Here is a 20,931-nt window from a genome sequence, read left to right as displayed (position 1 = left end):
AGAAGTTTCAAACTTCGACTCACTGGAGGGCTCTCTGAGCAACCCTGCTCTTCTCCCAGGGAGCTGGTCCAGGCCCTGGGAGCCCTGTCTGCGAAGGAGACAGGGCCGAGGGATGGAAGAGTCCACATGAAATCTCTCCAGGACTGTCCCTGGAGCGAAACCAGACTTGGAGCAGGAAAGGTCATTGTTCCACTGCACTTTCAGTTACTTTGGAATATTTCCCTCAAATTCAGTTCGGTACTTTTCAGTCCCGCAGAGACTTGGGCTGTAAGATAGGAATGGAAAGGCATGGGTCTCCACCACATTTGTTCAGAAGGAGTTCCCATAACCATTGGCATTCAAGAACTCCTTTTCTAAGCTATAACAAGCAGGCTTTATTTTCTTTCTTTCTTTCTTTTTTTTTTTTTAAGATTTTATTTATTTATCTTCAGAGGGGAGGGGAAGGAGAGAGGGAGAGAAATATCAATGTATGGTTGCCTCTCATGCGTCCCCCCCCGCAGGGAACTGGCCTGCAACCCAGGCATGTGCCCTGACTAGGAATTGAACTGCGATCATCTGGTTTGCAGGCCCGCGCTCAATCCACTGAGCTACACCAGCCAGGGCGATTTTCTAAACAGACTGTGTCTTCTCAGGTTAGTGACCTTTGAGGAGAATGGACAGAGGTGAGGCCCAAGACTGGGCAGGGCAGATGACAGAGGGACCTTGGGGGCAGTGAGGGGGGGGAGCGCACCCTTTAGACGTGCCTGTTTCTTCAGGACGGCTTCTCAGACTTATAGGCGCAGAATCATCTCCAAGGCCTTCCCTGGGTTACCAGATTGTACCCCTTCCGTTCCTACGAAGGTTCCCTCATATCTCCTACAACACTGGGTATTCTCTTATTCTTAAAGCTGTGCCAATTCAGGTGACTAAGAGTCAAATAAGTGAAATGATTGTATGTGAACTTGAACTTTTCTTACATATGTGTTGTTGGAACCTTGCTTTCTAGAAGCAAGTGCCAGAATGTTTATACCACAGAGGCCCCTGGAGGGGGTGGGTGGTGGCTGGGAATTCTGTGGTAGTGCTGGGGCGGCTAGAGAGAGGGGTTCTGAGGGGGTGTCAGGCAGCTGGGGTTCAGCCGCTGGAGGAAGGTTTTGTGGCTGTCAGGTTATCTTTCTTATGCTTTCCCGGTGTCTAAGACCAAGTTTACTGTTGTAGAGAAACAAACTGTGCCAAAACTGCAAATTGACAACAGCAAAAATGAAAACAAATCTCAATCTGATAAGACTTGGCTGAAATAGAAGTCTTGGAAATGCAACCTCGTTTTCTTTGGGAAAGAAACACAGCATAGGCTCTTCTCGGTGAGGCTGGGGCCTGGCAGGGTGGCAGCTGGAGGCTCGCTCTTCTGGGCGGGATCCCCCTGATCTGTGCCTGTGTCCCCGGGGATGGTCTGGGTGTGGCAGTGACTCTTTCAGGAGAGTGTTTCCGTCTTTGGAGCTGCACAGAGAATCTGAGCATCGCAGCCATCCCTGAGTTAAATGTAGGCGTGAGCATGTGCACGCTATGTTAGAGTTTCTCGCCTTGAGTGATGAAGTACTTGTTTCCCTCCTCAACTTCTTAATTTGAAAAACTTCAAACTTACATAAAAGATCGAACAACCCCCCTCTAAACCCTTTGTCTGAATTCACCGGTGGTTAACATTTTGCCACATGTGATTTTGCACACACTCAGAAAATTTTTTTCTGGGCCATTTGAAAGTCAAGTCACACAGTTCACTAATGGAAATGCACAATGTTTTCACAGCAACATAATAATATGTGGCAATATTCATACTCTTTTGACCCATTTATTTCATTTCTAGGAATTTCAGGGAGAATATCTATGACATGCCCCCAAAAATGATGGTTTCCAAAGAGTGAAATTTTGGTAGTCATAAAAACTATAATTTAAGAAATGTTTGTGAAAAAACACAATAAAGGTATCATGGAAAGTGTGGTCCATGTATTCGTAGAAAAAGATATAGATAAACAGTTAAAATGCTAAAAGCAGTAAAATGAGGTTGGATGATTATGGATCATTTTTATTTGTTTCTTTGAACTTTTCTGTTTAGCACCTTTATTTGGAATGAACGTTTATTTTCTTGAATAAGAGCCCTTTAATAATGTTCTTAGAAAAAATTCTTTCCTCTTGATCCCATGTCCCCCTCCACCTGCCCCCCATTCAGCTCCATTTCTCACCTCCCCTGGGGCTCAGGGCCTGACCTGAATTTTCCACTCTGCTACCTGTAGCCTCACCCCACTTCTGTTTAGAATCCCTACCTGTTTATGTCTGCCTCTGTCTTCATTTTTCCAGGTTTATCAAGATGATTGACATACAACACTAAGCTGAAGGTGTACTTAATGACTTGACATGCATATATTGTAAGTGACTACCCACAATAAATTTAGTTAACATGTATCGCCTCAGGGAGAAAAAAAGTGACAGACATGGTGATGCCCCACCCCGAGTGTATCAGCACGAGCCTCTTGAGAACAGGGACCTTCTCTTTTGTAACCACAGTACCTTTATCACACCCGAGCACTTTAACTTAGAACATTATGGGACGTCCACTTCAGATCGCCCCACCGTTCCCACACTGTCTTTTGTTGCTCTTGTTTAATCTAGGATCCAGTGGAGCTCACACATTCTGTTCAGTTACTGTGTGTCTTCACTCCCCTTCATTCCCACCTTGCGTAGTAACATTGACATTTTCAAGGAAGCCAGGTCAGTAGTTTTACAGAAAGTCCCCTAATCTGGATGGTCTGATTGTTTCTTTACTGTTAGATTTGAGGTTAACATTTTTCACAAGGATAAACATGGGCTACGACGATGTGTCCTCAGTACTGTGATGCAGCAGGAGGCCCATGTATCAGTCTGTTCGTTATTGGTGCCGTCGAGGTGTTTCTAAGCTGTGATGGCATTGTCATTACCCTTTGGTCTTCGGCAGACATAGGCACTGTGTTCCTCCCCCAGGGAAACCTCGGTGGGTACCCTCCTCCTTCCCTTTCAGGCCCTCTGGCCTTCTTGCACTCAGGCCTGCAAGTCGAGTATTCCGTGCTATCATTTTGTCATTTTCTATGTTGTTTTGTTCCGTTTTGCTCATGTTCATTGGAGTCAGGGTCTCGGTGTGCACAGAGTGGAAAGGACTGCTAAAGAGAGCGCGCCAGCCCTGCCCAGGTGGTTCAGCTGGTTGGAGCATCATCCATGCACCAGTAGGTTGTGAGCTTGTTCCCCAGTCAGAGCACATACCTAGGTTATGGGTTCAGTGCCTGGTTGAAGCGTGAATGGGAGGCGACCAATCAATGTTTCTCTCTCCACATTGAATTTTCTCTCCCCCTCTCCCTCCACTCCTCTTTCTCTCAAATCAATAAACATATCCTCAGGTGAGGATTTAAAAAAAAAAAGAAAGCACCAGCCCTCTCGGCTGTTGCCTTAGAGCCACAACAGGCTCTGAGTGGCGTCCTGCGGGTAGCACATCCGCCTCCAGCAGAACATCCGGCGGAAGCTGGAAGAGCGGAAGCTCCCGCCTCCACCTGAGCTGCTCGGCGAGGCTCCCCAGCAGGGCGTGGCGTGCCGCGTGGTGCGCCTTAGATTGGATGATACTCAGTGAGCAAGCTGACAAAAACTGGATACTTTTAAAAGCTGACTTACAGAAAGTCTTTCATTTCTTTTACACATTCAGCTCACGCGGCCTTGACTGAGCGCCGTGCCACACCCAGCGCTGGGAGCAAACATGTGGCCAGATGACGGTCACGGCTCCCCGGGGCTGGGCTTGGGACGGTCACCGCGTCAGCTAAGAAGTAGTTATGGGCAAGGTGATGCCTCAAGGAAAGAAGTAAATATGAGACTACAGGTAATCAGGGGAGGCGTCTCGGAAAAGGAGGTTTCAGGTCCAATCTTAAAAAAGAGCCATTCTGAAGAGAACTGGGGGCTTCCAAACTAGCCGATACGTGAGCACCAGCCGTGAAGTGAATGTCAAGCCCAGGAGTATGAATGTTATAAACCGTATTTTGGAGCAGATTTAGTCTTGTAAATATGCTCTGCACAGAATTGGGTAAAGCAGGGGAGGGTTTGGACACCTAGCCCATTTAGCTGTCTTTTTATTTGTGATAGGGGTTTCATAGTGGGTTCAAAAACAAACATTCTTTAAAAATGATTCAAGCCCTGGCTGATACGGTTCACTTGGTTGGAGCATCATCCCATGAACCAAGAGGTCGCAGGTTCAACTCTCAGTCCGGGCACATGCCCGGACTGCGGGTTTGGTCCCTGGTCAGGGCGTGTACGAAAGGCAACCAGCCAGTCAGTGTTGCTCTCTCACATCAGTGTTTCTCTGCCTCTCTCTTCCTCCCTTCCCCTCTCTCTAAAATCAATAAGCATGTCCTTGGGTGAAGATTAAAAAAGAAATTTTAAAATGACTCAAAATGAACCAATTCTGGTATGGTTATTTACTTTTAATTTTCTATTTATTGATTTTACAGAGAAAGGAAAGGGAAGAGAGAGGAAAAGAAAGAGAAACACTGATGTTTCACTTATTTGTTGTTGCTTCACTTATTTGTGCCTTCATCGGTTGATTCTTGTATGTGCCCTGATTGGGAGTCAAACCTACAACCTTGGCGTATTGGATGACACTGTAACCAACTTAGCTACCCTGCCAGGGCTGCTATGGTTTATTGTGTGTAACTGCAGGGGTAGCCCTAGTTGACTCTGAAAGGAAAAGAGGAAGACCAGCCCACCAGGGTGTGTTTAACTGAGCCAGAGGGCTTCTTTGGCTTAATTTTCATAGCCAAGTGCATGTCCAAAGTACATGGGTCTACTCTTAAACAGCAACAAGAACCCATGGCTCTAGGTTCTCACGAGAAGACTATAACCTGAGCGGTCTTGTCTCCAGCTCCTGTCAGAGTCTCACTGGGAAAAGTTACACTTAGCACAGCAAAGGCAGGCCGGCCGGGTCTGGGAGAGGCGGCCGTGAACAGCGGTGAGGGAAGTGGCAGTGCGTGGAGCACTGCGGCCGGACCCAGTCCGAGGGGGCAGCTGCTGGCCACTGCATGGACTGTCGTCCTGTGTGGAGTGGGGCCCAGTGTGGCCAGACCTTCTAATTTTACAAGAATAGTCATAAATTCTAATGGTTTTTAAATGTTGGCAATTCATTCAAAAACTGTTTAAAAAAAGTGGGGGGCCGTGCCAGCTATCAAACCTTGCCCTCCAAACAAATCATCTTCGGCTGCAGGTGGCTCATTTGCATCCTCTGGTCGAGGGAGATGTCCGTTTCATTTATTCTTCTGTGCGCTCTTTCATCTCCATGGCAAATTAGACAGTGGGAGGCAGGATGCCAAGACTGTGCGTAGTCCTTCCAGAACTGCCTTTGCATTGTACTTTAATGGTCTACAGCTTAATTTTAATTGACGGTTTGTATAGGCAGAAAGCCTGTGAAATCTGCATATGCGTGAAACTGGCTGAGGAGACTGGCCGTCCCGTTGCTTCACACCACATGTGACGCCGTGTACCGAAATTCTTCAGCGTCTATTGCTAAAAGCACACAGTCTCCCTTGTGAAACTGGAATGCTTCCTCCTTCCTGACAGGAGATAATTCATTTTTGCTCTGGCTGCCAGGAAGCTCATGTCATGGCTGAGTGGAGCAGTCAGCCCAACAGCTGTTCGCTTTTGTTTGCTCCCTCAGCCTCTCCCTGGGCCTAATCACTGTTTTCCTCTTTGTTTGTTACATGCAATCTCAGACTCTTCTGTGGAGCGAGACATTAAGAACCTCTGTTAGAAGAATGTGTGTTTGATACGAATGGCGTCCTCTCCGTCTCTGGACGTGGAGCGGCACCAGTACCTTTCCTACATACAGCACAGCACAGCCAGGGTCTGCCTCGGGGTCCCACTGCAAATGTGCCGTTCAGTGGCACTAAGTACATCCACAGAGCTGTGCGACCAACACCACTATCTATGTCCAGAACTTTCTCACCTTCCCAAACAAACTCGGTATCCATTCAGCAGGATCGCCCCAGTCCCCCCAGTCCTTCAGCCTCCATTCTGTTGTGTCTCTATGAGTTCGCCTGCTCTGGGTACCTAATGTAGGCGGAATCACACAATGTTTGTCTTTCTGTGACTGTCTTTTTTCACTTAGGTTAATGTCTTCAAGGTGCATGCATGCGGTGCATTGCCTTCCTTTTGGAGGCTGAATACTGTTCCATTGTGTGTGTGCCACATTTTGTCTGTCCATCCATTGATGGACATTTTGGGTTATTTCCACCTTTTGGCTGTTGTGAATCATGCTGCTATAAATGTGGGTGTACAAGTATCTTTTTTAGTCCTACTTCCAGTTCTCTGGGGTATAGACCCAGAAGTGGGCTTGCTACATCATGTGGGAGTCCTGTTTTTCACTCCCAGCAGCAGGGCACAACGGCTCTAATTTCTCTGCAGCCCTGCCAACACTTGCTATTCTCTGTTGTTTTTATATAGTGGCCATCCTAATGAGTGTAGCTGATACCTCATTCCAGTTTTGATTTGTATGCAAGGCACCTTTTGTTCATTCTAGAACACACTTGATCCCTTGTCTCCACTCGTATTACTCTTCTGACGCCTTCGCTGACACCTGTTACCCTTTGCAGACACTGCAGGTCCCTCAGCCTTCAGCGCTGATGTTGCAGTCTAGAAGGGGCCAGATTGTGCAGGGTGTTACAGGGCCAGGGAGGGAGTTCAGAATTTTTTAAGTCTACCTCTGTATGAATACGCCGCAGATTCTGAATGATAATCCCACCTGCATGGAGCAGCACCAGTACCAGGTGGACGGTGATGAGTGCTGGGGGCTATGTGCCAACGCTCCACCAGGGGACCCAGAATGTTCGCTTCAGCCACTCATCCACTTTGTTCTTCTGTGAGGCTCCAAACAGGAACAATGACAAAGGACAGCCAAGTGCCATCTGATCATTTGTGGGGCTTGTGTAAAACCGCAGTGCCGAACTCCTTGGACAACAGACTGCAGTGTGTGGGGTTCATCATTCAACCTGTGATTTTACCCATGTGGCTTCCTAAGACCAAAGAAAGCATTTACATTCATTCTTGGTTTGACAGCAGGATGCTCATTAGTGGTTTATAGGCCCTGTGTTAATTCAAATACCCTCCTTAGTCCTCCTGTGTCTCTGTTCCACACTTGGACCATGTTCTGTGCAGTTGCTTTGCCCGGGGTGGTGGTGGTCAGCTGAGAGAAGGAACTGTTTCATTGGCCTTGCACAACTGCAAGCCTCTCAAAAGTTGAGAAGGTATTATTTATCTTTGTAGCCTACTGCTGGCCTAAGGCCAGGCTCAGCAGTGGTTTGAAAAATGAGAACGAAGTATTAGTTGTTCTTCCTGTTCTCTACGGCCCAGCGTCCTCAGGACCCAGCCTGGCTCCACCTCTCCAGTCCTCCCAAGAGAGCCCATCAGCAGACATGTGCGATGTGATTGTTGCCCAGGGAGCTGTGCTAGGGGGATCCGCGTGGGATGGCTGAACAGAGGCGTCTTTCCTTCTCATCCTACTCGTAACCACTTAATGCAAGTACAGGCCTTCAGGAGTGTGTGTTAACTTTAATTCAGGGTCCCTGGAAAAACCTTGTACCTCGAGGTAAATGATCATTCCAAGAAACTTCTCCAACTATTGCGCTGGAATTAAGTATGCTCTGAAAGTAGTTCCCCTGGCATCTGTGGTCGCTGAGCGGTGCTGCTCTGGCCCTGGCCCCCTTGCCGGGAGGAAGGACAAAACGCATAAGGTTTGCTGTAAAACATGCTGCTATAGACAGAGTCTGTGCTTCTAGTCTTGTCTCTTAAAATACATAACGATGTAACATTTATATTTGTTCACTTAAAATAATTTTTGATTGCCTACAGTTTTTGGAGATACAATCAATGGTGAGGAACATCACAGTCCCTTCTTTCATGGAGCTTGCATTTTACTAGAGAAGAGATAATAAACACAGAAGTCAGATCAGATAGTGATTAATGCCATGAAGAATAATAGGGCAGGGACTGTGCAGGGAGAAGAGATGAAATCCACCCTTTAAATAGGGAAGGGCTTGGGGAGATGGTGGCACTTGAGATACAACTGAATGATAAGTGGAGATTAGGGTAGAAATCAGTCTTAGCAGAGGAAGCAGCCAGGCAAAAGGAAGCCCTGGGGCGGACAGAAGATTGGCAAGTTCCAAGGATGGTGAGAAGGCCAGGAGTGTGAACAGAGAAGACTGAGTGAGGGGAAGGTGGACAGATGAAGCGAGGACAAGATTAGTGGGTCTCACTCAGACCGCACATGATTATCTGAGGAACTTTAAAATATGTCTCGGTGGCCAAGCCCCACCCCCAGAGACTGTGATTTAATTGGTCTAGGGTGGAGCCTGGACATTGGAATTTTATAAAAGATCCCCAGGAAATTGCACTGTGCAGCCTGGGTTGAGATCATCAGTCTTCATCATGCAGAGTCTTTTAGACTCTGGTAAGGAGTTTGGACTTCAGTTGAATGACAGTATGAAGCCAATCGATGGTTTGAACTGGAGGAGTAACATGATCTGACACGTCCTTGAGAGGTTCGCTTTGGGCACAGGTGGTTCAGTTGAGACGTGATGGTGGGTTGGACTATGGCGGTATCGGTGAAGATGGTATGAAGAGGTTGCTTTGGGGATACATTCTGGAGGTTGCAATATCAAGATGGATCAGGCTTATAATGTGAGGCAAAAGGACATCAAGGGTCGCCTAAGTGTTGACCCTAGTCCATTCAGGTGATGGGGGTTACTGCCATCACAGAGCTGCGAGAGAAACAGGTGTGAGCAGATGGGGACTAACCGGGTATATTGATTGCAGTTAAAGCCTCAGCTGTCTTCTCTCTAGACTTAGGCAATGTACATACAGACAACCAAATAAGATCAAAATATTCTGGTAAATCCTGTTTCTATAGGGCTGAGTTTTCTTGAAGTTTCCCAAAGGTAAGCACCGAAAGCAATTGACCATTTTAATTTTAGTACGTGGAACCTGTGATGAGAAGGGAGGGGGAGTGAAGAAGGGAAACCGAAGCCGTTGGGCTTCTTTCATGTAGGAATCAGCCGGGATGTGGGGAAGGGTGGACTCTGAGAGGTGGCATGTTGACAACCGCTGTCTTGCTACAAGAATTGAATGGCATGGTGATGCATAGAATTCAAAATAACAGGTTATTTGTACAGTGTGTGACATGAAGGGTGTTTGTTTCCAATAAAATTAACTTCTAAGGTGTGTCTAGCTCACATTAAGAATGTAATTTGTAATTTGACCCTGGATACAGCGGTTACAAATAACCCAGATTTTAAAGCCAGTATCAAGTTACTAGAATTGCTTACAAGACATTTGCATAGAGAACACTATGTAATTTCTTAGGACAGTTTGTTTTTCCTGGTGGAAGAAATGACTTAAATTGTAATAGTAGTGCATGCTGATTGGTTATATCAGGGAAAAGTCCTAATTATAAGCTCAGTGAGGGCAAGGGCTGTGTCTTACAAGCTTCCATTTATTAAAAAGCCTAGTGTCTCTGCTGACTCAAGGCTTCTTTGTCTTGTTGGTTTAGTAAATATATGAGATCGTTTTTTGCTGACACTCTTGCTGGAATCAGTGCTTGTCTGAATAGCTGAGCAGGGAGGTTGACCAGAAGTCTTCTGAAGCCCCACAGCCCTTTTCTAGGACATTTCCTTTGTTCTTATTAAAGAAACTCAAGTTGTGGCTGCCTTTAATGGAAAGCCAGGAGAATTCAGCCTGGCACGGCTATGTAGAAATGACCTTGGTCTTAAACCACTTAAAGGTTTTACAGTGGCTCCAAGCCTCAGAGGAGTGCCAGCAGCCTGAGATTAGGCTGCCCCTCATTAAACTTTGAGATTTCAAGCTCTATTGCCATTTTGTTTTTCTGGAATGGATTTTTCATGGGAAGCAAGATGAAGAGCGTTCGTTACCCACCTGCCCGCTTCATTTCACTTTGCGCACGTTCACCATAGATAACTGCAGCGACCTGAACTCAGAGCTGCAGCGGGTGCTCACGGGCCTGGAGAACGTCGTCTGCTGCAGGAAGAAGAGCAGCTGCAGCCTGTCTGTGGCCGAGGTGGACAGGCACATTGAGCAGCTCACCACGGCCAGCGAGCACTGCGACTTGGCCATTAAGGTAACCCCCACCCCTACCCCCCACCCCCACCCTCTGTGTGGCTCTTGGAGATCATGTGGGGGAAACGATCAGATCTCTCTCTTTTGAAGTGCGGTTATCTCAAATACCTGTTAAGAATGAGTGTTTTTAAGAAACCCATGTGTACAGATTGGGCCACCAGAAAGAAGGCAGCACCCGTAAATTTTTGCTGGGCTGAGTTACATTAGAAAAAGTCACTATATCAACAGCCAAGATCACCTTCTTAGCAGCAAAAATGACAGTTTTCTTGGAAGCTCTCAGACTGCTGGTACTGAGCCACGCCACTTCAGTGTGGTGCATCATATAGCCCAAAGATTAACACGGACGTTTTATTAAAGCTTTATGGCCTCTAGAATATTATTTCAGGAGTTATCAATTCACGGTGCTACCGAGGGGGAAGTTCCAGGCCTCCGTGAGTCAGGTATCCCGAACACATTGGTGCTGGGTCTCAACCACGCCTTTCACATCCATTCACGTCACTTCTCAAGGAGAACAAAAAGAGAGGAACTGGCTACCTCTGCACGGACTCATCACGAGCGATGGGAATGTGGAGTCCTGTTGCTACAGGGCCTCTGGGATCTTCATATTACTTCACCACAGCTTAGTGACCTCGGCATAGCGATTCAATCTGGAAAGCCTGGGATGGGCCTCTGAAAAGGGAAAATGTGATGTGTTACTTGAAAAATGTCTTAGGCCTCCAGGTCCAAGTTTCTATCAGCAGGAATCCTGGACTGCATGAGAGGGCGGTGGCATCTCAAGGTGAACCGTGATTCATATTTATAACACAGCTGGTTTTCCATCTTTATTTATCTCGATTATTAATACATCGTTGACGTGGTTCGGGGAAGCAACCACTGGTGTTTCTTTGTCTGGAGTCTCCTAGGCCCTAGATTTAATTTTAATGTCAACTTGGGTACCAGCCCTGGCCTCAGCTTTGAGAGGGCAGGGGGAAGCCAGGGACTTCGGCTGACCAGCAAGGGACAGGGCCGCTCTCACATCTCAGAGGAGGGACAGAGCACAGCAGGGGTGACGTCACAGCCAAATTGGGAAACCCCCTTACGTTCTTTGTTTCATTCCTTTTGTCTCCAAACCTGTTCCTCATCACCTCTTCACTGCCTTCTGCTCCCACGTACTGACCCTCCCTCCCTCCTGTCACTGGGCTGTGCTTCCTTTTCCGAAGGACAAGAGATGTGAATGAAGAGTTTCTGAAAGCAAGCAGAACGAGGTCTTCCTTTTCTTCTACTTTTCTGCACATTTCTTCTCCATTAATGCTATGTTTTAAATGAATTTTTAAAAACTCTCCAAGTAGTAAGGTTCTGCTCTTTTGAGTTCATAGCTATTTTATTAATTAAATTCCTGCCGTCTTAGAAGTCTCCACAATGAGCTTCCTCTTTTCAGTGTCACTGAGGTTTATTTTCGTCTCTCACACCTTGCACCTCACTCAGTCACCCTCCGAATTCCGACCTGACATGGAAAGCTAGAGATGGTGACTTGGCCTCTCCTGTTGCCAGGCTGGAGTGGGTGGGCCTGTAATTTAGGGAACTTCAAGTTAGATTTTGTGAGAAGTGTGCAGCCTCACATTGGCGTTGCAGGATCACTAACCGCCTTCTGTCTGCTGGTATGTCGTCACCGACTCTGCAACGTGGACAAAGGAGATAAACATTGGTGTGGGCAGTTAGTGCCGGGAAGGAGCCATGCGTTTCCTACTGTGGGGACTGCTGGAAACACAGAGTAGGACCCAGGCGGGCAACAGAGTCTGATTTGAAAATAGGGAGAGGAGGACTTGGGGTGCCCCTGCTCATGACTACAGTTCGCGATGAAGAGGCTGTAGAACCCGCTCCCCTGTGGACACGCACCCCTGTCCAGCCTGTTTCCTTCCCCTCCCCTTTCTCCCAGCTCACTCATTTGGCCTGTGTTTGTGGCTGTGTTTTCTAGACAGTGGAGGAGATCGAGGGGGTCCTCGGCCGGGATCTGTATCCCAACCTGGCTGAGGAGCGGTGTCGCTGGGAGAAGGAGCTGGCTGGGCTGAGGGAAGAGAATGAGAGCCTGACCGCCATGCTGTGCAGCAAAGAGGAGGAGCTGAACAGGACCAAGGCCACCATGAACGCTGTCCGGGAGGAGCGGGACCGGCTCCGCAGGAGGGTGAGCGTGCCAGATCCGGTGGCCCGGGGCCTCAGAGCCAAGGGCAGCCCCAGCAATTTTGTGGCATTTGTAGCCTTGGGAATTACCATCTCTTTTCTGGTTTTGAAGTCATTTTTTTTAAAGTCATTCTTGAAAGAAAAGTAATTTGAAAGTGCTGAGGTGTGGAGGAAAGATTTAAAAAAAAAACCCCACTATTCTCCAGAATCGCAAATCTAAGTGGATGGTATGATTGTATCAGCACAGTGATTCTCCAGCCATTCTCCTGGTTATGCAGGTCTTCCCCAAGCTCAATTAAAATGTTTTTTTAAGATCAACTAATACTATTTTATAATTTGCAAAAATATATAGAGTGTCCCCTCCATAGTTTCTTTTATTAATTCTTTACATTTAGAGCAGCTGTTCTCTCACCTGTCGTGACTCTAATGAGAAGTGTCAGCTCTTTCATCTGCAGACTCATTAACTTTAAACAATCATATATGTGTGTCTGCATATATATTTGTTGTATGTATGTATGTATGTGTTAAGCATGTGCATGTATGTGTAATTCCTGGTACTTATGCCTGTGTACCAATGACTCTGCTGCCTGAAGCAGTACGAGGACCACTTTGTTCAGGAAATGTATCCATCACTAAAGGAGCTGATATTTCAGGATAGAAATGTTTGGCAGAATGGTTAAAAGCACTCAGTTTTCAAAAAACGGAGTTTTTTCCTTTGGAACCCACAAACACTTCTTTGCCTGGCTGTGAATTGGATCTGTGATTGGAGTGGGGGAAAAGCAAGGAGTTCTTCAGTCAGTAACAGTCCCTCTGAACTTCACTGTGAATTAGGAGACTTGCTTTCCTCTTTGTCTCACCCTTGGCGATACTGAGACGTGCTTCCTAGTTCAGCTCTAACTGGTAAGTTTGCACACGGATGAAGTGGGACCAGGGAGGAAAAAAACACATCCGGGGGATGTCGTTGTCCTTTGCCATCGTGCGCTCCTCCCCACTTTCAAAGAGCACCGTGAAAATAGGTGGTTCTTCAAAAAGGTCAGCGTGTGTAGCTCATTGTGTTTTTAATCTACATGGAAGTTTTCTTAGTTACTGTTATGTGTGACTGTGGAAGAAATTACTATTTTTGAATGTTATCAGCTCTTTTCCACACTTGTGCTTGATGGTATAATTAAAAGGCCAGCATCCCTACCACTCAGATCTGAACATCGTTTTGTCAGAACTCTTGTGCATAATGTTGTTTCCAGGACCCAGCTGTACCGGGTGCCGTTCTCTCCACTTGCATCAGCAGGTGTAAATCGTCCCAGTCAGCAAAGACTTTATCTGGGCAAGCTGATGACATTTCCTCCGTGCTGAGGCCCCCACCACCTGTAATTTCCTGGAGTGAATTCCATGATCATTATGACTAATGCCCTAATTAGGTGTGCTTGCTCTTTGCGTGCGCATTCTGATGGTGCATGTTTTGTGAGGGAAATGTTGGTCTCAGGTGTAATTACATATTGTGGTTTAGAATAAATTTCCTCCTCTAACTTGAGTTACTAAAGCACAAGAGAGCCCTGGCTTGTGACCAGCAGAAGGTAAAAAGCCAGCCCGCCTTCTTTGAGTATTTTCTCCAACTCTGGAGGTTGGTGTTAAGAGCCGAGGAGTTTGGTGACGTGTGGCCCCGGGGCTCTGAAGCCTGGCCTCCCACATCACTGTGCGTCTTTGGCAAGTGACCCGCCTTCTCTGAGCCTCGGTTTTCTCTTTCGTGAAGTGGGGGCGATACTAATACCCAATGCGGGACAATTAGCTAATAAATCATAGCATGCTCAGGCAGCCTTTTTTCTGATCACACTTAAAAGGTAGTTTAAGTTTTGCAGTTAACACGGTTTTATATTAAGTTTGTATAATTTACATTTCAATTACCTCCAAGTAAACATGTTGAAGAACTTGTATCTCTTCCTCAACTGGAACTCTCCTCAGGAACTTGTACACATGCTCATGGATTAGATGTATTTCTCTTTATTTCAAGACAGTTGTGAGTCTCAGGGAATTTACTCGATGCCTTTAAATGCTGGGTGGCTTCCACCCACCACCACCCATTACATGTCATTTCCCCGCAGAGGAACCTGGATTTTTTTGTGGTCGGCGTCTCCTGTTCTTCGTCAAGCGCAGCTCTGTGGAGTGACGGAGTTCGCTTTCACGTCCCTGCTTGTGACGCCACAGGACACACTGGCGGGCCTGCCTTCGCTGCCTTCCTGGCGGCTCTGAGTCCACAGCCCATCAGAGTTGCCTGAAGAGCAGTTGGGGCCATGTTTTGTTTTGTTTTGTTTTGTTTTGTTTTGTTCACTGCCCACATTTATTGTATAGAATTTGAGCTGACCGGATCAATAGGATTGGTGCTTGCCCCCTGCCTGCAATTAAACAAAGTGCTCTCTGTAGGTTTTCTGAGCCTTGTTCAAGATTTAATTAAATTAGATCTTTCATGTCACTTAACAGATTGGGCTACTTGGCAGAGCAGACAACAGGCAAATAATTTTTATTAGTGGTCCCAGCTCATTATTCAATGACATAAGCATTTATTTCTGCATGCTCTGAAATATAACCATTCATCTCCTCACACTTAGAGAAATGGGCTTCATGTAGGGCAGGTAGAATTACTCTAGAAGGGAAGCTCTTTGCTCTTCATTCACTTGTTCATTCATCTCATAAACATGAGTGGTAATCTCCTCAGTGCCAGCAGAGGGCTTGCAGTGATGAACAGGACGCTGCCCCTGGCTGGAAGGATTTGGGGGAGACCGGTGAGTAAGTAGGTCATTAGAATGGCACATGTCAAGTGGCAGGGAGGGGTGAGCGCAGAGGGTGCCCTGGGAGCTTATAGGAAGGACAGGTGAAGGCAGGTCCAGCTTCTTCACACTGTTTGCCTCTTTTACTGATTGTTTAGGTCAACTGCCATGTACGAAAAATGATCAGTGTCTTCCCCAGATAGTTTGGTAAAGCAAATTGGATGTGATCACAGACTCATGAATCTGTGCCCTGTTGAAATTATAAACTTGAATCAAGTGTGAGCCATGTAAGTTCTTTCTCAGATCTTACAGAAATTCTTCAGAAAGTTCTGCAAGTTCATGGCATGAGGTCATGGCAGCAGAATTTCTTCCTTGTACCCTGGGTTTCCTTCATCCCTGGGGTCTGCTTCCTCTTTGAATCTGGTTATCACCAGTAAATTCAAGAGACAAACTGTTTTGAACCAAATAAGTCACCCTTATTGGAAGTTTCCATCTCTCTATTTTGGCTACTCTCCCTCAAAATGTCCTTAAAACCCTTCACATTAATTAACTTGTTTCTGGAGGGGATAGGGCAGTATTTCGACCAGTGATAAGAAGACAGCAAGTATCTCTTTTCCAATCCAATCACTCTTGATTCCTAAATGCAATGTTACATTAATGGAGTTCATTGTTCTGTGTTCATTGGATCCATGTAATAAAATGATCGCCTAGTTCACCTAACGTCTTTTAAAACACAAACAAGGACGCTGAAATCCAGCTTAGTAAATGGCTGCCATTTGGCTCCTTGGCCAGAAAGAAGGACAGGTAAACTTCCAGAATGCTCCAGTACCCATTTCCTTCCTTTCACCCGGCCTCCTTCACAGAAACCAGCCCCAAATTTCTGGTAATGTACCTTTTGGGCGGGGGGGGGGGGGGGGGGGGGTAGGTGAAACTGGGAATGGATGCGTGAAAGGAAGGAGAAATTTCCGTCGCTCTCAGGACCCACGTACTCCTTAAGCTTTTCAAAAATAACAATCCTGTCATGTACTTTTGGGGGCCAGTTTTTAGAACTGATTACGGTTTTATTATAGCAAAAAGGTACCAATCAGAACCCGCTATCAGAAGAGATGCTCACACGAAGTCTGGAGAGGGCGCACCCAGCCATCCTCTGCCGGGGGCGGAGCCCTGGACGGCATTGCCTCCCTCTGGCCAGGATGTGGGATGGCACTCAGTTATCGCCAACCAGGGAGGTGTATCCAAGCTTCCGTGTTTAAAGTTTCTATTGGGGTTTCATTAGGTAGGTGTGATGGATCAAATCATTGGCCGTGTGGCTGAACTCAGTTTCCAGCCCCTTCTCTTTCAGGGAGATCAGCCCCACATCCTTGGGGCCACTTTTAAGTTTGTGACTGTGACAGGCAGGGGGGAGCCACACTGCGTCCACCCACAGACACTCCCCTACAGCAGAGATCCCAGAGGCTGTTGGGGGCGGGGTGTCCAGCACTCAGTAGGGCATGAACTCACCAACCACGGTGATTTACAGTGTCCCCAAGGTCCTCCCCCAGAGCCACCGCTTACAAACCCGTCAGTGCCGGTTTCTAAACACTGAGCAGCTCCTCAACACGAAATCAAACCCGCTTCAGTGTTTACCCACCTCACCTCCAAGGGCACTTGTCGATCAGAGGTCACGCTGGAAGGAGCTGAAGAGGGAATCCAAATTAAACAGAGGGCCCGCTTAGAAAGAGTAATTACCTTAAGGGTTGATCATGTATTTTATGGACTTCTTTCTACTAATTAGTTCATATATAACGTATGTACTACTAGGCCTCCCATCCCTACTGGGAAATAAGATTTAGAGTACCGTACAACAGGGCCAGGGAGTGGTCTCTTTCTGCAGCAGCCATTCCCTTTGTTCAGAGCGTCTCTTTTGGTTTTAGTTACAGGCTAAGTCAGTGCTCTTTGGTATTTTTAAGTGAAAATTCAAAACAGCAGAGCTGTTTCTGGAAGTGAAATGGTTGTGGCCTTGTGTAGGTTAAGCAAAGATTCATCTTTGCTCCACCTTCTTTGGCCTTAGACCTGGCGAGCTCTCTCTCCCCTTTCTGCCCCACTTTGAGCTGACCACAGCGCCCCCATGTGGAAAAGCAGGGCCGCAGGGCTGCGCCTCATATCTGCCGTGAACTCATAGATGCATAAATCCAAATCAACTGTGTATGTAAAAATATTTACAATAGCCCAGAGCAACATAAACTGAGCCTCATAATAATAGTTGTAGGGGTAGAAGTCCAAGGGCACTTAAACTTGGCTGTACTAGTCTCTTTTTGAAATGAAGGTATTCTTATAGTTGTATAATTTTTATTACAGACGTTTGAAGACAGAAAGGAAGCTAATACGCCAAAATATTATCAACAGAGGCTAAATCTAGGCAGTGAAAATATAGGCATATTCTTGTTCTTTAATTTTCAAATTAAAGGAACAAAAAATAAAATGTGGGTTATGAACAGTGGCCTATGTCTCCGGCTTTAACAGCTAAATAGTCATGTGTAAGCAGTCTTCCTTAGTCCTCAATGGGACTTTATTCATTTCTTATTTGCCCCATCCTTCTTAGAATTTTCTTCGTATGATGAGGTAGAGGATGCTAATGTTAGCAAAGTTTAATTCATAAAAAGATTTGTGAAAACACAAGTCCCGCTCCCATACCTCCAGCGCTGACCAGGCCTTGCAGGAGGAAGCTGAGAGGAGCGGTCTGGCGGCCGGGCTCCTCCTGCAGCCTCAGTGCACGGCCCTCGGGTGGCCCCCCGTGTACGGCTGGTGTGTTGGGATAAGGACAGGTTATACAGCAGTAACAGACTGACCCCCACATCTCAGTGGGAAGCACAGCAGAGAAGCTTCTGACTTGCACTGCATATCCATGCAGGTCTGGGGATGGGGACACCGCTCTGTTCCACGTACTCACTCAGACACCCAGGCTGGTGGCAACTATCCTCTAAAACATCGTCTAAACGGACCTGTTCTGCACTAAAGGCTCCCCCGATGGCCCGATGGCCAGAATTAGACAGGTGCTTCACCTGACCCACGGAGGGGGCACATGCCTATTTGTTGAGCAGTAAATGTTCCTAACCCAGCTGGTTTATTTGCTTTGAGTGAGATGCCCCATGGACTTAGACGTGAGCCTGAGTGCCAGAGGAGCGCGCCCTCCCACTCCTCCTCGGTGGGGTGGCTCTCAGCGTGTGTGTCAGGGTCACTGGGGAGCGCTTTCAAAGGACACGTGCCCAGGCTCTTCCATGAGCCGCTGAACTAGCACATGGGGTCTGGGACCCCAGCCCACTTCCCCATTGCGATCCCAGCACAGGAAAGGGAAGGCAGTGCCTTTCAGCCACACGCTGGACGTGGGCCCAGAGCCTCTGTGGGCAGCTCCACCTCCCTCCCAGCAGTCAGAGCGAGACAGAGAGGTCCGCAGCTGTTCCGATGCCTTCTGCTCACCTGGCCTTCTCCTCCTGGGGCCTGCGGTGTGGCAGTGATGAACCCTGCATCTGAAAGACAAGGGGTTCTCCACCCTGCTCTGTCCATTCACCAGGGCTCGCAGTTGGAGGAGGGAGGGCAGAGAGGGTGTGCTCCACTGGGGTCTGGCAGGACCTGGGCCCCCAGGGCTCGGAAGGCGAGGAGGCATTGCCTGGTCGGCCAGGGTGGAACTTCCCCTGCTCATCCAGTGAAACAGTGTCACAAGGTGTCCCTTACCGATGCAATGTTTTTCTTTTCAGTGCAATCTTGATAAAGTTTATTTTTAAGGTCCTATTAATACTGACAATATTAATAGTCTTTGAACACTTACAGGATGAGCACACCCCCCACAGACTAAAAGCAGACACCTCTGAAGACAAAGCCAGACTTAAAGCCTATAACACTGAACATCATTTGAGCATTTGTTTGTGATAAGCAGTGATGTATGCACTTCTCGTCTAATCTGCACCAGAATTCTGTGAGACGGGTACTATTATTACATCCCTTTGAGAGATGAGAAAATTCTGGCCCACAGAAGTGTAAAAATCTTGTCGTGGTCCACACTGACGTTAACTCTCAGCACCAAAATTTAGGTTCTGGTAGCCTTACCACGGGATGCAGTTTTCGTTGTTTGAACTATTTCCCTGTGTTCTCTCCACCCTTTCCCTCCACCCTGTTTCCTGCTTCCACGCAGACCCGAAGTCAGTAAACATCCTCCGTTACCGCAGCAGCGTGGGTGCCGGGTCCCTTAGGGCTCCATGGACCGATCTTCCCGGCCTTCTAAGGCAACATATTAAGTCAAGGCAACCTGAGCTTGTCTCGTAGAACGTAAGCTTTTTGTGTATGCACTTGATTTAGCTCGAGCTGAGCCCCATAGAGAATTACTGGTAAAAGCTGTCACCCCTCCTTGCTGTCGTTTGCGGAAGTTTTAAGTGGGATGCAGGCGAAAAGCCCTCAGCACTGTGGTTCCCAGGTGTCTTGTTTGGAAACAGGTCCAGTTATTCTGATGGGGCTTCCTGCCCATTTGTGCTGGGGAAGTGATGAGGTAATGAGTATAGTCGTGGGCACCAGTGCTTGCTTATCCATCCAGGAACTAGCTCCCTCCTTGGAGGAGGTCAGGCTGTTTGTAGGTGAACTCTTGGCTATAAAGAAAACAGCTGACTTCGTTTGTTGGAAAGCTGGCGAGAAATTAGGAAGACAGCCAACACACTGACCTCTTCCCCGAGGCAGCCATTTCAATAATCCATCCAGGTTCCGCGGTAGACTGTAAACGGAAAGAGAGCAGTACACCTGCAGTCTTCAGAGAATGAAAATGAAATGCTGTCGGATTTGTTTTCCTTCTGTTTGGTGGTCTTTCTCTTTGATTCAGCCTTCTCAAAATTGCCATTAGTGATACAATGTTGTTTTCCTGAAACGCTATGTAAATGATGTTTATAGGGTTAAATATTTTTTTTCTGTAAATACATTCGGATTTCTAATTTGTTCGAGGGCCCTAAGAAATGTATAAAATCTTAAGTAAGAGAGTGGTCCTCTGCAAAATACCCACAAAGCCTAGACTTCTAGGGGGCAGCTTGGTGAGAACTGCACAGGGAGGAACAAACTGCCCCAAGCTCACTACCTAGAGCTTTTCAGGCCAGGGGTTCACCCTTCTGCAGGGTAGAAGCCATCTCCACCAGCTCCATTACATGCTGAAGTTGTGAATGGCAACCTCATTGCCTGAAATTACAGCTACCCAGTGAATGCCGCTGTGTGTCGTAAGCAGAACAGGCTCATTCTTCTCTGGTGATGATGATGTTTCTGATCCTGCGCGGAACTCTGCTCCGCCGCCGCCTTCCATTCCTGCTTGTCACTCTCCATGAGCCGGTCACAGATGGCTTCATCAAGGGGCCGGCTCATCTTGTCCGTGGTCCGGTGCTCCTCCTGGGAGACTGAAGGGACTAGTGGCTGGCTGGCCCGTCCCATCGTGCGCTTGTTCTGGCCTCATTTTTTCAGTGAATTTGCCCTCATTTCAGAACCCCGCCTCTGTGCCCCACCCCCAGCACGCCCTCCTCCCTTCCGTGGACGCCTCTAGCACCACGTTCTTCATCGCCAGCCTCTCACTCCCTGGCTTCGGGTAAGCTCTTTTGCTCCCGACCGCTCATCTTTGTATTTACTTTCTTTCTTGTGTTTGTTTTAATTTGTCCTGCAGGGCACAGAGATAAGCCAAATACATTCCTCTGTTACAGGCCCACTCACTGATCCATGAAAGGTCCCGATGTTAATGTACTTGTTCCTTTTCTATCCTGTTTCCTTTCTCTCACTTCATGTGTCCTTATACACAGTGTTTTGTGTGCTGTTTTTAGTCCACGTAAAGGTCACTGTGCTGTGGGTTTCTTTCCTT

At 47.3% G+C, this 20,931-nt stretch overlaps 1 protein-coding gene across 8 annotated transcripts in view; it reads left to right on the top strand.

The window, feature by feature from the left end:
- MCC (MCC regulator of WNT signaling pathway) overlaps positions 1-20,931 on the top strand; it is a 417,242-nt gene that overhangs the window by 345,558 nt on the left and 50,753 nt on the right. For all 8 annotated transcript variants that reach the window (XM_037167030.2, XM_037167029.2, XM_037167031.2 and 5 more), the window contains 2 exons: positions 9,999-10,162; positions 12,116-12,322. In XM_037167030.2, coding sequence (XP_037022925.2) covers positions 9,999-10,162; positions 12,116-12,322 — 371 coding nt within the window. The remainder of the gene's footprint in view (positions 1-9,998; positions 10,163-12,115; positions 12,323-20,931) is intronic.

This window comes from Artibeus jamaicensis, unplaced genomic scaffold (genome assembly GCF_021234435.1).
Source record: "Artibeus jamaicensis isolate MK-2021 breed Jamaican fruit bat unplaced genomic scaffold, CSHL_Jam_final contig_402, whole genome shotgun sequence".
In the NCBI taxonomy this organism is placed as follows: Eukaryota; Metazoa; Chordata; class Mammalia; order Chiroptera; family Phyllostomidae; genus Artibeus; species Artibeus jamaicensis.
Note: the sequence above shows the minus strand (reverse complement) of the source record. Positions and strands in the feature narration are given on the sequence as shown.